This window comes from Triplophysa dalaica, chromosome 4 (assembly GCF_015846415.1).
Source record: "Triplophysa dalaica isolate WHDGS20190420 chromosome 4, ASM1584641v1, whole genome shotgun sequence".
Taxonomy (NCBI): Eukaryota; Metazoa; Chordata; class Actinopteri; order Cypriniformes; family Nemacheilidae; genus Triplophysa; species Triplophysa dalaica.
In genome coordinates, this window is record NC_079545.1 from 21,819,723 (window position 1) to 21,832,529 (window position 12,807).

A 12,807-nucleotide genomic window follows, 5' to 3' on the forward strand; every position below is an offset into this window, starting at 1 on the left:
ACAAAAGTCCCAGCACAAATCATGCATTTCCAGCAGCCCTGTTAAAATCATATTGACTGGAAGAACAGGCAAGGGTGGCCATTGAGGTCTAGCATTAACAGCCTATGACCCCTTTGGATCATGATTTATTCCATCAACTATTCTTCATCAACCCTGAACAACATATTCCCAATTTCCTATCAGCCTCCAGCCTGTTGACATCCCACCAAGCTGAAAAAAGAAAGGATTTTCCCCCAAAAAGAGGTAAATGCCCATTTTCACATACGCAGTCGTTACTGTTGTATCATACATCTATGATCCGATTTCTCATCTGTGTTTTCACCCATTATTGGCTTGCATTCCTTGGGACTTGTGTATGTCTATATAAATCCATGTTCACGTTCAATTAAACCAGGTTTGACCCCGGTGTCCATCACATCAAAACCATAGGGGCCCTCTTGTTCCATGTAACTACAATTGCACTCTGCAGTCAGGCAACAATCTCTTGCTCTGGCTGTGCAGAGCCCTCCACTGCCACAGCAGTAAGGTTAGATAATACATGACTTAACTTTACAAAACCACTTAACTCCATCAGAAACCACAGAACAGAAGAGTTGTGAGTAGGACATTTATTTCATTTTTGGATTGGAAAAGTTTTAAGATATTTGAAAACTATATTTGAGGAAACCTATTTTTCATTTCTCAGTTAACATCATTATGTAGCACATTTACATTATACTTACATGCTTCAAAGAAAGTGTTACCAGAACTTGTAATATCATGTTTCTTCTAAAGTAATGATTTTTTCACAATTGTTTTATGGAAATTAAAATTTGTATATTTGTGTATTGATAGATCTTGAGATATGTTATTTATATTGTATTTTTGATACTGAATGATTCATTTTGTTATTCCTGACTGATCATGAGATCTCTGCATTTTAGTTTAAACGTTCAATCTGCTTTAATGCTTAGGAAAGATTTCCAACAAATGCTGCATTATGTTATATGTGTTTGAAAAGATTATACAATTCTGTTTACTTGGATAAATCCACTTCTTTAAATCAGCTCCAATCCTACCTGGCACACAAACAGTGCTTCATTGTTTCGAACTTGCAAGTACAAAATAAACACGAAAAGCAGCTAAATCTACAGCTGAAATGGAATGCATTAGGATTTTTTAAAGGTAGTACAAAAAATAAAAACAGAAAGTGTGATATATTAATTGAATATAAGAGGTGTTGTTGCACAGCCTTTTAGAGCCAGAGGAAAAGATTAGTGCAATATTAACTGGCTAAATCCAAAACACTGGATTAAAATTCTGTCTCGTCCAGGTAAATTACTAATCACAGAGTTATGAGATCTCCACTTTGCAGTTTTGAAAGCATGTGGGTGAATTAACCTCACGCAGTCAATTCTAAACAAACAAAGAGTTAAAGCCATGAAACAAACACAAAAATCATCTGAAATAGATCTGATGAGATCATGCCTAACTGAAAACCCTCTCTGCCTATAGTTCAAGCTCTTCTGTTACTATGATATGGGCTTTTATAACACCATGAGATGAAGTGGTCAAGTGTGAGGCCTTACTTTCAAGATGAAACCTTACATTCAGGATGAAATGAGACCAGATTTAACCACTGCCACAAATTCCTTCATTTAGATAGGGATCTGTACAAACAGTGCACAAGACAGCCACTGAAAGCAGAATGAGAATTATAACCTGATATGTACAGTACTAAAAATATGTGTTATATCCCATGTATCCCAAATCTGATTAGCATGCTGCAGTTTTGACTGGCGGAGGAGAAAACCACGGGCCTGATAAATGATTACAAAGCCAGTAGGGTGTAATAAAAAGTCCCAAAGAGATATTGTTGTATTAGAGGTGTCAGATACAGCAAGAGCAGGAGACATTACAGAAGACATGACTTTCAGATTTTCAGGTTTAAAAAAATTGTTCGAAAAAGTTCTGTAGATTCTGCATAATTATTCTAAAAAGAACCACAAAGAATCACTAGGCAGTGGAATGGCTTACATGCTACAGTAAAAAATGTTTCTGTCAATGAAAATTATACTGAACATTTCATCTTTACCCGAGAAGGTAATGGAAATGTTATTATCTAAAGGATTTTGCACTGGTGATGTGGTTGGAATTTAGGTCCAGATTCCTGTCTTTTTTGTTTCCTTTTCACTCAGCTGCTTGGAACAGATTTAACATAAATATTTATCCATTGCTCCACTCAATTCGAAGAATGACTTTGCTAGAGGATTACATATCCACTGACCACTAATTCCAAAATTACTCAAATAGCTTTAATAAACAAATGTCAAGAGCTCATGAGCACCCATACTGAGGAGGGCGATGGGCATATTTGATCATTATTACAGCAGAACACCTACAGCAGAAAATAAGCTTTAGGCTCATTGAAGCAAAAACATAATTTAGAAACTTGAACTTTACTTTGAACAAAAATAATAAGAGAATACACAACCATTTGAACAATTTACCAAATGTAACATTTTTTAACGACTTTCAAGAGAAAGTGTTTCTCTCATTGTGTTGAATAACTTGATAAAAATGACCCATGATCTAAATAAGTAATATACATACCAGGGTAAAGCGTGAGCTCAAAAATAAAAATTCTGTCATCATTTAGCCTACTCACCCTCTTGTCATTTCAAACCTGTATGACTTTCTTTCTTACACAGAACGCAAAAGAACATGTTTTGATGAATGTTGTTTACTGGCCCCTATTCACTTGCAATGGTTTTGTGTCCATACAAGTGAATGGGGGCCAGTGAAGTTCATCAACTTCAAAATACTCTCTTTTGTGTTCTGTGGAAGGAAGGAAGTTTGAAATGGCAAGAGGAGGATGACATAATTTTCACATTAACACTTTAACCACCATAAAATGATTGTATGACTTTATTAGTCAACACAAAACAACACAGTTTAGCTAAGGTATTTTGATGAAAATGTTTTTAAGAAACTTCTGTGCTTAATACTAGTTATAGCCAAAGCCAAGGTACATAAATTAAATGCAACATCAACACATTTAATATTTTATAATATCAGTCGGTTGTCATTTGTAAGGGTTGATTAATAACGCCTCTCTTACGACGTAACAACGTAACCAGTTTCTCCACAGTGATGAACACTCTTAGCCCCACCCTCTCGAGAACGTGATCGTTTGAAAAAACTTTATTCACATTCTTCTCGTGAACAACATGTTATTTCAAAACAGAGGCTCATCTTAAACCGGTATGTATTTCTTATTTTTTGTTAAATATAAACAACGATCCACAGTTTTGAAAAGGTTATAATTGATGCACATACATTAAATAAAATCCAGAATGATAAACAAGACGCATCAGCCCGTCAATCACGCTAACGCTACTCCATACGCTGCTTCATGTTGCCAAAAAGAAAATCCGAGATGTACGAGATGATTATATAGTGAAGGGTTCAGATTTTCTTTTATTGATGAACAGAGAGTAAATCGATGTAGTTCGCTAGCAGGTTGACTAGCATTTTTTCAACACAAAGCTTCGATTGCTTAGCTCGATGGTACCAAAGAGAACAGGGTATGAGGGGGTAGTTATTTTTCACGAAGATTATCGGGCTTTTCCTTACATGTACATGTTGGTGTTCTGAAAGTGTGCTGTTTTTGTGAAGGTGTAAAAAAAGTTCAGAAAACATATCTGAATGCTGTGATCTACTCTTAATGTGTAGCAAGTGAGTACTGTATGTGAGTACTGTATGTGTGTATAACATCTCTGTTATCTGGAGAATTTCTGTGCCTAGATAGTATTGCACTGATGGTTTTCCACTAAGCTACAGTTGCTAACATCAGAAACAGTACATTACATCTGATGACATAGATGGTTTACACACTAATATATAATAATATTTCAATCTTAGGTACAAACATATACTGCGTGGGACCTACACCTCCATCCATGCTTATTATAAGCTGCTGAATCAATTTGAAGAACAAGCACAACAGTCACTGATTCTGAGCGAACAATGTCATCGGAGGAGATGGAGGGCCTGTGCCCTTTGCCAGAGGTGACAGGCATCAAGGTAGAGCCACCAGTCAACATTGGCTCCACGGAGGATGCCAACTCGCAGAACACAATGGGCATAAAGTTTATTTTGCCTAATCGCTTTGACATGAACGTGTGCTCGCGCTTTGTGAAGTCTTTAAACGAAGAAGACAGTAAAAATATCCAGGACCAGGTCAATTCTGATTTGGAGGTAGCCTCTGTGTTATTTAAAGGTAAAGCAATGTTTGTTGTGATTTAGTGGTGAAAACAAAGTTTATGTAATAAACAAAAATATTTTCTCGGTCAACAGCGGAATGTAACATCCAGACTTCTCCCTCACCTGGGATTCAGGTCAGGCATGTGTACACGCCATCCACCACAAAACATTTCTCGCCAATAAAACAGTCCACCACGCTCACCAATAAACACCGTGGCAATGAGGTCTCATCCACACCATTACTTGTTCACTGTAAGTCCTGTTGTTTATTGTGTGTTTTTGTTTGTTTTATTAATGACCATATTTCTTAAGAAATGCCCACTGTTTAAAAGTATAACCATTGGTCATACAAGGATATTTTATTGTTTTTTTTCTCTTTAGCACTATCTACACACCAGTTGGCAGCACAAGGAGAGATGGTGTTTTTAGCAAGTCGAATAGAACAAGGTTAGTTTCTGTGAAACACAGGAGAACTGCTAATTGGTTTTGAGTTGCATTGAACTCCAAGGGGTCTCATTCCTAAAATTGTGATAAACGAGTAAAAGACTGACAACTTTTCGGTTTTATTTTCAAACAGAGTCTGTGATAAACCTGCAGGATGAAGAAGGATTCACTCCGTTGATGTGGGCAGCAGCTCATGGCCAGATCGCTGTTGTGGAGTTCCTGTTACAGAGTGTGCGTGCAACATGTTAATTTTTTTGTATTTTTTGTGCTACCAGTTATCTTGCAGTTCTATATTATGCTATAAATCCTGTTAATAATACTCTGTTCCTGGAGCAGAAAATTGATATTACGAAACATTACAAAAGTAATATTTTACGGATAAATCTCAAGATACTCACACTGTCTTTTCTTTCAGGGTGCAGATCCTCATCTGTTGGCCAAGGGCAGAGAGAGTGCATTGTCGTTGGCCTGTAGTAAAGGATACACAGATATTGTGAGAATGCTTATCGACTGCGGAGTTGACGTGAATGAGTATGACTGGGTGAGTAGTTCACGTTTCGGGTTTCTGAAGATCTCCTCAACTCATGAAATTTGAGATGTGAGAATGGTAATCATGTGTCTGACTTTACAATTATCACAAGAACATCTGCTTGTCGTTTAAAAGAAATGTTTGAGAAAATGTTGTTGATGTGCCTGGGAAGTCATACAAAACTATCAATGCTATAATAAAATCCATATTGTATAAGAGTTATCTCCAGTCTGCTCGTTTCATTGGTCAAGCCGTGTAATAAGTGTGATAATGTTTTAAATAATGGGTAATTTTGTGTGCAGAATGGTGGAGCTCCATTACTTTACGCAGTCCACGGAAATCATCTTCGCTGCGTGGAAATCCTCTTAGGTAAACGCTTATTTAGAAAATGTATTCAGTTTAATTGAATTCATTACAGTGTTTACGTTTTCTTTACAGTTCCCCAAGTTTGGTCAGTGTAGTGGTATATATATATTAACTTTTTCTTCCAATCACTGAACAGAGAGTGGATCTGATCCCACCATGGAATCCGATTCTGGTTTCAATGCAATGGACATGGCTGTTGCGATGGGTCATAGAAATGGTAACTAAACATTAAATACCACAAACATAATATGGTTAACATCATTAAATTGATAGATAACAAAAAATGAAAAGGTAACACTTTATTTTACGGTGCCCTTATTACACATGTTACATGTATTTACTATAGTATTTACTATAAATTATGCATAATTACATGTTACTAACTATGATCCAAACCCTTACCCTATAGTAAGTACATGTAGTTAATTTTTATTAATGTATTATTACACTGTAACAGGGGCACTGTGAAATAAAGTGTAACCAATGAAAATTCTGTAATCATTTATTCACCCTCTTATCATTTCAAGAATAAAAGTCATAAAGGTTTAAAATGACAAGAGGGTGAATAAATGATGACAGAATTTTCATTTTTGGGTGACCTAACACTTAAAGTCTTGCTTTTTTTAAGTACTTGACAAATTAGTAATTTACGCTACTGTTGTTCAAAGGCAAAGTTTTGTTACAGGTTTGTGTTGCCTTTTCTCAAACTTCAAAAGGTCACAAAAGTGTTATAGCACAAGAAATGTAATCCAAGTTTTATGAAGGCATACAAACCTTTAAGTGAAAAATAAAAGAACAAGGAAAGCCACAGTGAGTGTAAATGACAAGGGTGACTAAACTTGCATTCTTGGGAAAACAAACCCTATAAGATGTGCCACATATAGACTTGTGAAAATAGAATCCATTGTTTTGTTGGTATCCAATTTTTAAAGGAATAATTCATTCCATAATTCAAGTTGTTATGAATCTGTATACTGTACATTTCTTTGTTATGATGATCACAGAGAAATATATTTGGAATGATGCTTGTAACCAAACAATTATTGGCCACCATTTACTACCACATTAACTGTAGTTCTTCTGTTCCCCAGTTCAACAGGTTTTGGAGGCTCATCTTCTAAAGCTTCTGCAAGGTATCAAAGAATGACCATGGCAATAAAGCGACAATGAGAAAGAAAAACGCGAGAAGGACGTGAAGAGAATTTTCATGGTTTAGTAATAGCAAGTGAACTGATGAAGTAGACAATATCTTTTTGCATGTGCGGAACCAACTATACATGTACCGTAATTGTTTTTGTCTGTCATTAATTTATTTTAAGGATTTTTATGCACAGGTCAAGAAACAGAAGAAAAGTGCTGGCAAATTTAAGTGTGTTTATCTGTTAATATGTATGTGTGAGTTTTGTTTTGTAGTGACTTTGGTCAATGTAGTTATTTAGGTTTTGGAGTTGAAGATTAACTTGTCACAATTAAGCTGTTTCATAAGGACAATATCTATTGAAATTTGGGAGAAATGTAATTAATTTGAGAATTAATCTGTTAAAAGACTGGCAAGAACAAAATTGAACTAGTTTGCCATCAGAATTTACAGCAGGCCTTTACTAATTCTACAAGTACAAAGATAATTTGCGTGTAAATGCTGTTTGCACGTTGATTTGTAAACCTTGGATTGTACTGTTTAATAGAAGCTTGGTGCTACACTGTAAATAAATCTATTTAAACGGAAGGATCTGTTTATATCTGACTGTTCTTAGTAGTTTGACATCTTCAGCACATTTTAATAGGACAGAAGCATTTTAAAACCACAAATGATACTACTTTCACAGAAGACTTAACAGTCAGAAAAGAATTACAAAATACTGTAGATCTTTATAAGAGTTTCTCCAGTCTGTAGAATGGTCTTAACAGTAGTCGTTTACTTTAGCTCAAAACAAATAAATTGGTATAACCTTACCCCCAATAAAGACAAAACAATGGTGTATTTAATAAGCTTTTTGTCAATAGCAAATGTTTATTTCCAGATGTTGATTCAGATAGGCTGCAAACAACCAAGCCTCAGTAACAGGGAAGGTGGAGGCAACGATGCCTCTTGGACCGCACAAGCAAACACACACACTCATTACACTGTGCATGAACTTGTATGGTACAAACAATCTCACACTCTCAGCCTCGACACGAGGGGGTCACAGCAGTGCACAAAAAAAAAGATTCAGGGATGCAATATATTTATAAAAGAAATGGAAAAAGTCCCGCATGTCTCTGCTGAGACCGGAGATTTCAAACGCCTTTCCTTCCCATGAAGTTAATTAGCCTCATTCTTTGAAGCCTCATCGAAGTTCTCCACAAGATCTGTAAGAGAAAACAGACATTCAATGATCAAGAGGTCAACTACATATAGAGGACAGTTCCAAGTGCTGGGAAGGCTGAATAGCAGGCTTTGGGAAGAACCACGCAACAAAATATCAAGAACCAAACATCACCTTTATGAAACAACGTGCAAGTGTTTATAGAAACATGATACGAAAACGGTAATATCGGCACGTCTGTCCCTCAGCTTGTCTGCAGGGTCACAGCATAATAAACGTCCGCTGAGGGATTGAGAAGCCCACAGCTGTAAAAATGGAACCACAATGGATCAAAAGCCGGTTTCCTTTTATGAGATGAGATCTGATAAATGGGACATCAACGATTCTGCTCCGGGGTGTCAGGAGTGGAAATCACTAACAGAAGGCTGGAGTCTGATTGTTTTCAGAGAACAAAAAAAAATCCAAATCTCAGTAACAGGCACAAAGGCACTAGCTGTTAACCCTTTGTCACAGCAGGGCAAGTTATTCTAGTTTTGATTTTAGCTTTATTTAGATTAATTTATATTTTAAATTAGCTTTTATTTTTATGTTGCTCGCTATATAAGAGTACTTAATTTTTATTTTAGGTTATTATAATAAACATAGTTCTTTAAACTTACATCATCTTATTTTCAGGCAACATTGAAATTTTTCATTTAGTTTTAGTTTTTGCAATAATTTGTAGGTCATGATTTTATTTGATTTCAATGAACAGAAACGTTTGCTAAATTTTAATTTTATCAAACTAACATAACATTGTTGCGCGGCAAGCTAATTATGAAGTGTCTAGGATGTACTCATTCTCTACATGTGTAAGACATAGTTTACTAACTGAAGGAGGTCTGTATAGGGAGGAGATGTGGGCAACTGTAATGGCAACCTTACGTGTTGCCTCCCCCCATTTGAAAAGCAAACCAAGCTATCAGTGCTCATAAACAATAAGAGTATTTAAACACTCATCTGTGGTGGCACTGGAAGAGCCAAAAACCAACTGCCTAAATACGTTTTCTAGATATTACCATTCTACAAAATAAGCAGTTCAACTAAAATAAGCATGTGTACTAGCTTGCATTATATCACAAAGAAGAATAACCATACAGTAATTTGCGTTGAGGACAATGATCGAGGTGTTAAGGTTCACAGTGACATACTGACCTGGAACTTCATCATCATCTTCCTCTCCACCAGCTACGGGTGCCTTTCCATCACCAACTGAAAAAAGAAAGTTCAGCAGTTATCGTTTGAAACTGTATTCACAACTTATTCCAACCAAAACATTAGTTGGTGAACTAGAGCATTACTGTCATTAATTTCTACTCCTGCAAACTGGGATGGCAAGATGTCTAGCCATGGTGACATGACTAAACATTAAGGATTATTAAATTTATCGCCTGACAGAGCAAGAAACATATACCTTAAAGATTAAAGGATTCATAAATGCATCAGGCCAAACAAGAAACACACGAGCAAGAAAAGTCAGACCTCATGAATGCAGATGTTTGGAAAATAAGATCTGTTCCAAACAAATTACCTAGCAACATGTCTTTATTTAAGCATTAGTTTACAGCACATAAAGACAACAAAATAATCTGCCTAGCTTCTGAAGATATATTGTATTCAGCGCTTCGTGCAAGAAATTAAACATTATTCACAACATAATCATCATCAGATAATCAGTCTGCGAATGCAAACAAGAGTTTTTGCACCCTTGAAAGGCATTGTGGGGGCACCCAGAGGGTCATTTTAGATATATTATTCTAACTTAGATAGATTTTCTTTATTTCTCAGTTTGTAAGGCGTGATTCCAAGAGACAATTATGAAATAAAATTGCACATTTCCCTCTTTAGATCCCATATCAACAGCTCTTGCCTTCTATGGGAGCAGGGCACGTGAAAGCGATTACAAACTTTGCAAAGTTTTACGTGCAAATAGGACGTTTCGCAGATGCAGTTTACCGGTTACAATACTGTATATATTTACTTTCCTGCCATGTATCTGCTACTTTTAAAGAGATGGCACCCAATGATGGCCATAATTTCAGCTAAAAACCTTTCCTGTCGACTGAAGATGGCTTGATGGCGAGTAAATTAAATGCATATTTTCAATTTTAAGCAGACTGTAACCCTTGAAGGCTCCAAGTATATTCTGAAGTGTAGAAACAGATAGACCAGAAGCAGTGACGCAACCCTCCCCCATAAATGTGCTTACACCTGTTATTAGCACAACTGACACTAGCCCTTCTACTGACAATTCTGCGAACAGAGAGAAACAGTTCACAAACAGCAGAAAGTGCATCCTTTTGGGTTTATTTATTTCACAAAAGCACAATGTTTTGTGGTTAAAGTCAACCTAAGCAAATAACTGCAAACCCTTTACGGCTTCGAATGAGCTGCTTCACTACACAGAGGGAGATGACAGGAAAATTGAAGATTACCAACTCACACCTACACCGTGAATTTATGTTTGTCCAAATGCACGAGTTTTATCACCAAGGAGCCATTCAGATTTATTTTTAAAGATGTCCTTAAAACAATGACCATGCGAATAGTGCTTTTTCTGTATTATTTGTCTACACTACTGGTTGTGAAATGCAACCGAATGACAAAAACTAGACTTAAAAGCTTGATTACCCATTTTTTTATATTGATAAAAAACATGTTATATTTTTCTCAAAGGTTTTCACGTTGAATAAGCAATTGTGAAGGATAATAATAAAGCAAGAATAAATGCATAGTTCTCGAATTTCGTAAGAAGATATACAAAAATGCAACGATTCAACAAACTTATTTGCATCCACCAAGCATGAATATATGCCAAAGCAATTACATTTACAAATCTATAATCAACATTTTAAGCTTATTTATCTTCTGTGGCAGTATCGATTTACATTACGTTAAAACTTCCTACATTGAAATCAAGACTGGCAATTTTTAGCATTCTGCAAACCCCACACTAAACTTCGGTCAGAGCAGAGGCATTAGATGGGTTAACTTCTGGAAAATTCATTTTAAGACTTGATTCACACACCTTGTTTGGGTAGGGCCTCAGCAAGTCTGCGCAAGCTGGTCAGGCTATCAGCGCCCAGCTGGTTAAGAATAGAGGGCAGCATTTCCGTCAGCTGTTTGGTCTCTGCGTGGCCTGTGATGGTGAAGGTGTTGGCTGCCAATGAGGCTTGCACTTTGGGATTGTTGAAGTGGATCACTGTGCCCTGGTTTGTGAACATGTTCACCTGCAACGCAACAGTGCGAAATGTTCAATGCAAGTTTAAAACACGCTGAATTCAATGCACATAAAAACAAGGCTTTTAATGAGACATTACCTCCTCAATACCAGAGATGTTGTTGACACCTAACTTTTTCAGTGAGAACTGAAGCTTTTTGTCATCTGCGGTTGCTGTTCTGTGAACCACCTTCTTCTTTCTGCGGGCAGTGCCCTATTGAAAACATCCCATCAATATAAAAGTAACCATCAAAAAATGTATTGTCGGATTACATTAACTCATACAAAGCACCTAAAGCAAGCAACTTTAACTCTTACCTTTCCTCCGATGCGGACTTGCGCCTGCAACTTGGCTAATTTTTCTTGATTCATTATCGTTTCTCGCATCTGTAAAACACAACGCGGGATGTCAGAGTCATATTGGACAGACATACTGCTTACATACATTATTAAATGGATGCGATCTCCTGGGCATGGACATGCTTCCCTTAAGCCCACAAGAAAACGTCAATACACATATTTAGGCAAAACTAAAACATTAAAACGACATTTTATCAGTTTCAGACAATCAGCCACGACGAGTGGAATAACGCACGTAAAGGTTTAAGGCCCACTACGCAAAAAATAAGAACTGGTTTGTCACGCCTGCTGAACAAGAACGACCACCTGACTGAAACACTTGAAGTCAGACAGTTGTCTTCTCTTCGCAAAGCCCTTCAAATTTCATACATATAACAAAATAAATGTCAGATATTTAAAACAATGTGCCGGTTTGTCGGTGGATAAACAAAAAAGATCAATGAATCACAAAGGAAAAAGTTAGCCAACTGACAATACCGTTAAGCTGGCGGAAAAACGGATAACTATAACTTTATAAAATCACTACATGTGCAATTGGACTTATATATATATAATTTATATAGAAGTATTAAACATGAGGTAAATCTATCTCCTCTTATAACTCGTGGCGTTTGTTTGGAGTGCGTTAGCAAGAATGCTATTCTCGTGCGCTCCCAGGCCTGTAACGTTATCTCTCCCGGCAAGGCCGAGTCTCACCCGAACCGACTACGGCATCTTTTCGCGGGTGAATCCAAAAAAACAGCAGTCACTTTTGGCAAATAAGGTGCTTGTTTACCTTTCGCCTCGGAACCAGGAGTGGTTGTGCAGGAAATAAAGTATTTTAGAGCTCCACACTGACCTGCACGCTAGCAGCAAACACACGCGGAGAGCAAGATGGAAGCGAGAGAGGAAGACGGAAGTGACGACAGGTCTAAAATGCTCTGCAGTGGGCTGGAACTAGACACCGTGCCTGTCCATCTGCCTTCTAGCGCTCTTGGCCAAGAATAGTAAACGGGATTGTCGGATCACTTTTAAAGAAATTAAACTGTAATATTTCAAGTTAAAAGTTAAAAGGCGAGTTATAAATTACACAACGATAAGTAATGCAGCACCATTAGGCCTGTACTTTATGACAATTCAAAATCCCAAACTTGAAATTCTGGACTCAGATGTAGTAGCCTACATATTTTAACTAAGACGTACATGAGGACTTAAACTGTGAAAAACGTTTATGGAGTCAAAAACAGAAAATTGTGTAGGTGACCATACGTTTATATACATTTTTATGTTAGAAATCTATTTTAAATTGTGGGGCCTCG

General features: G+C 36.8%; 2 protein-coding genes across 4 annotated transcripts; one reads left to right on the forward strand and one right to left on the reverse strand.

Moving 5' to 3' along the window:
* Positions 1-3,135: 3,135 nt before the first annotated feature.
* On the forward strand, positions 3,136-7,319 carry ankra2 (ankyrin repeat, family A (RFXANK-like), 2). 2 transcript variants are annotated; one of them, XM_056747253.1, is made up of 9 exons: positions 3,136-3,243; positions 3,904-4,261; positions 4,339-4,497; positions 4,627-4,692; positions 4,823-4,920; positions 5,105-5,230; positions 5,521-5,587; positions 5,721-5,801; positions 6,676-7,319. In XM_056747253.1, the coding sequence occupies exons 2-9, from the start codon at positions 4,009-4,011 to the stop codon at positions 6,729-6,731; spliced, it is 906 nt and encodes a 301-aa protein (XP_056603231.1). In that variant the 5' UTR covers positions 3,136-3,243; positions 3,904-4,008; the 3' UTR covers positions 6,732-7,319. The 2 variants fall into 2 exon arrangements, with proteins under 2 accessions (XP_056603231.1, XP_056603230.1); XM_056747252.1 differs by lacking the exon at positions 3,136-3,243 and adding an exon at positions 3,358-3,717.
* A 244-nt stretch (positions 7,320-7,563) lies between these two features.
* On the reverse strand, positions 7,564-12,456 carry btf3 (basic transcription factor 3). 2 transcript variants are annotated; one of them, XM_056747254.1, is made up of 6 exons: positions 12,348-12,456; positions 11,468-11,536; positions 11,250-11,363; positions 10,958-11,159; positions 9,085-9,141; positions 7,564-7,933 (listed from the first exon to the last, which is right to left on the reverse strand). In XM_056747254.1, the coding sequence occupies exons 2-6, from the start codon at positions 11,534-11,536 to the stop codon at positions 7,887-7,889; spliced, it is 489 nt and encodes a 162-aa protein (XP_056603232.1). In that variant the 5' UTR covers positions 12,348-12,456; the 3' UTR covers positions 7,564-7,886. The 2 variants fall into 2 exon arrangements, with proteins under 2 accessions (XP_056603232.1, XP_056603233.1); XM_056747255.1 differs by having other exon boundaries at positions 12,285-12,405.
* Between the last annotated feature and the right edge of the window lie 351 nt (positions 12,457-12,807).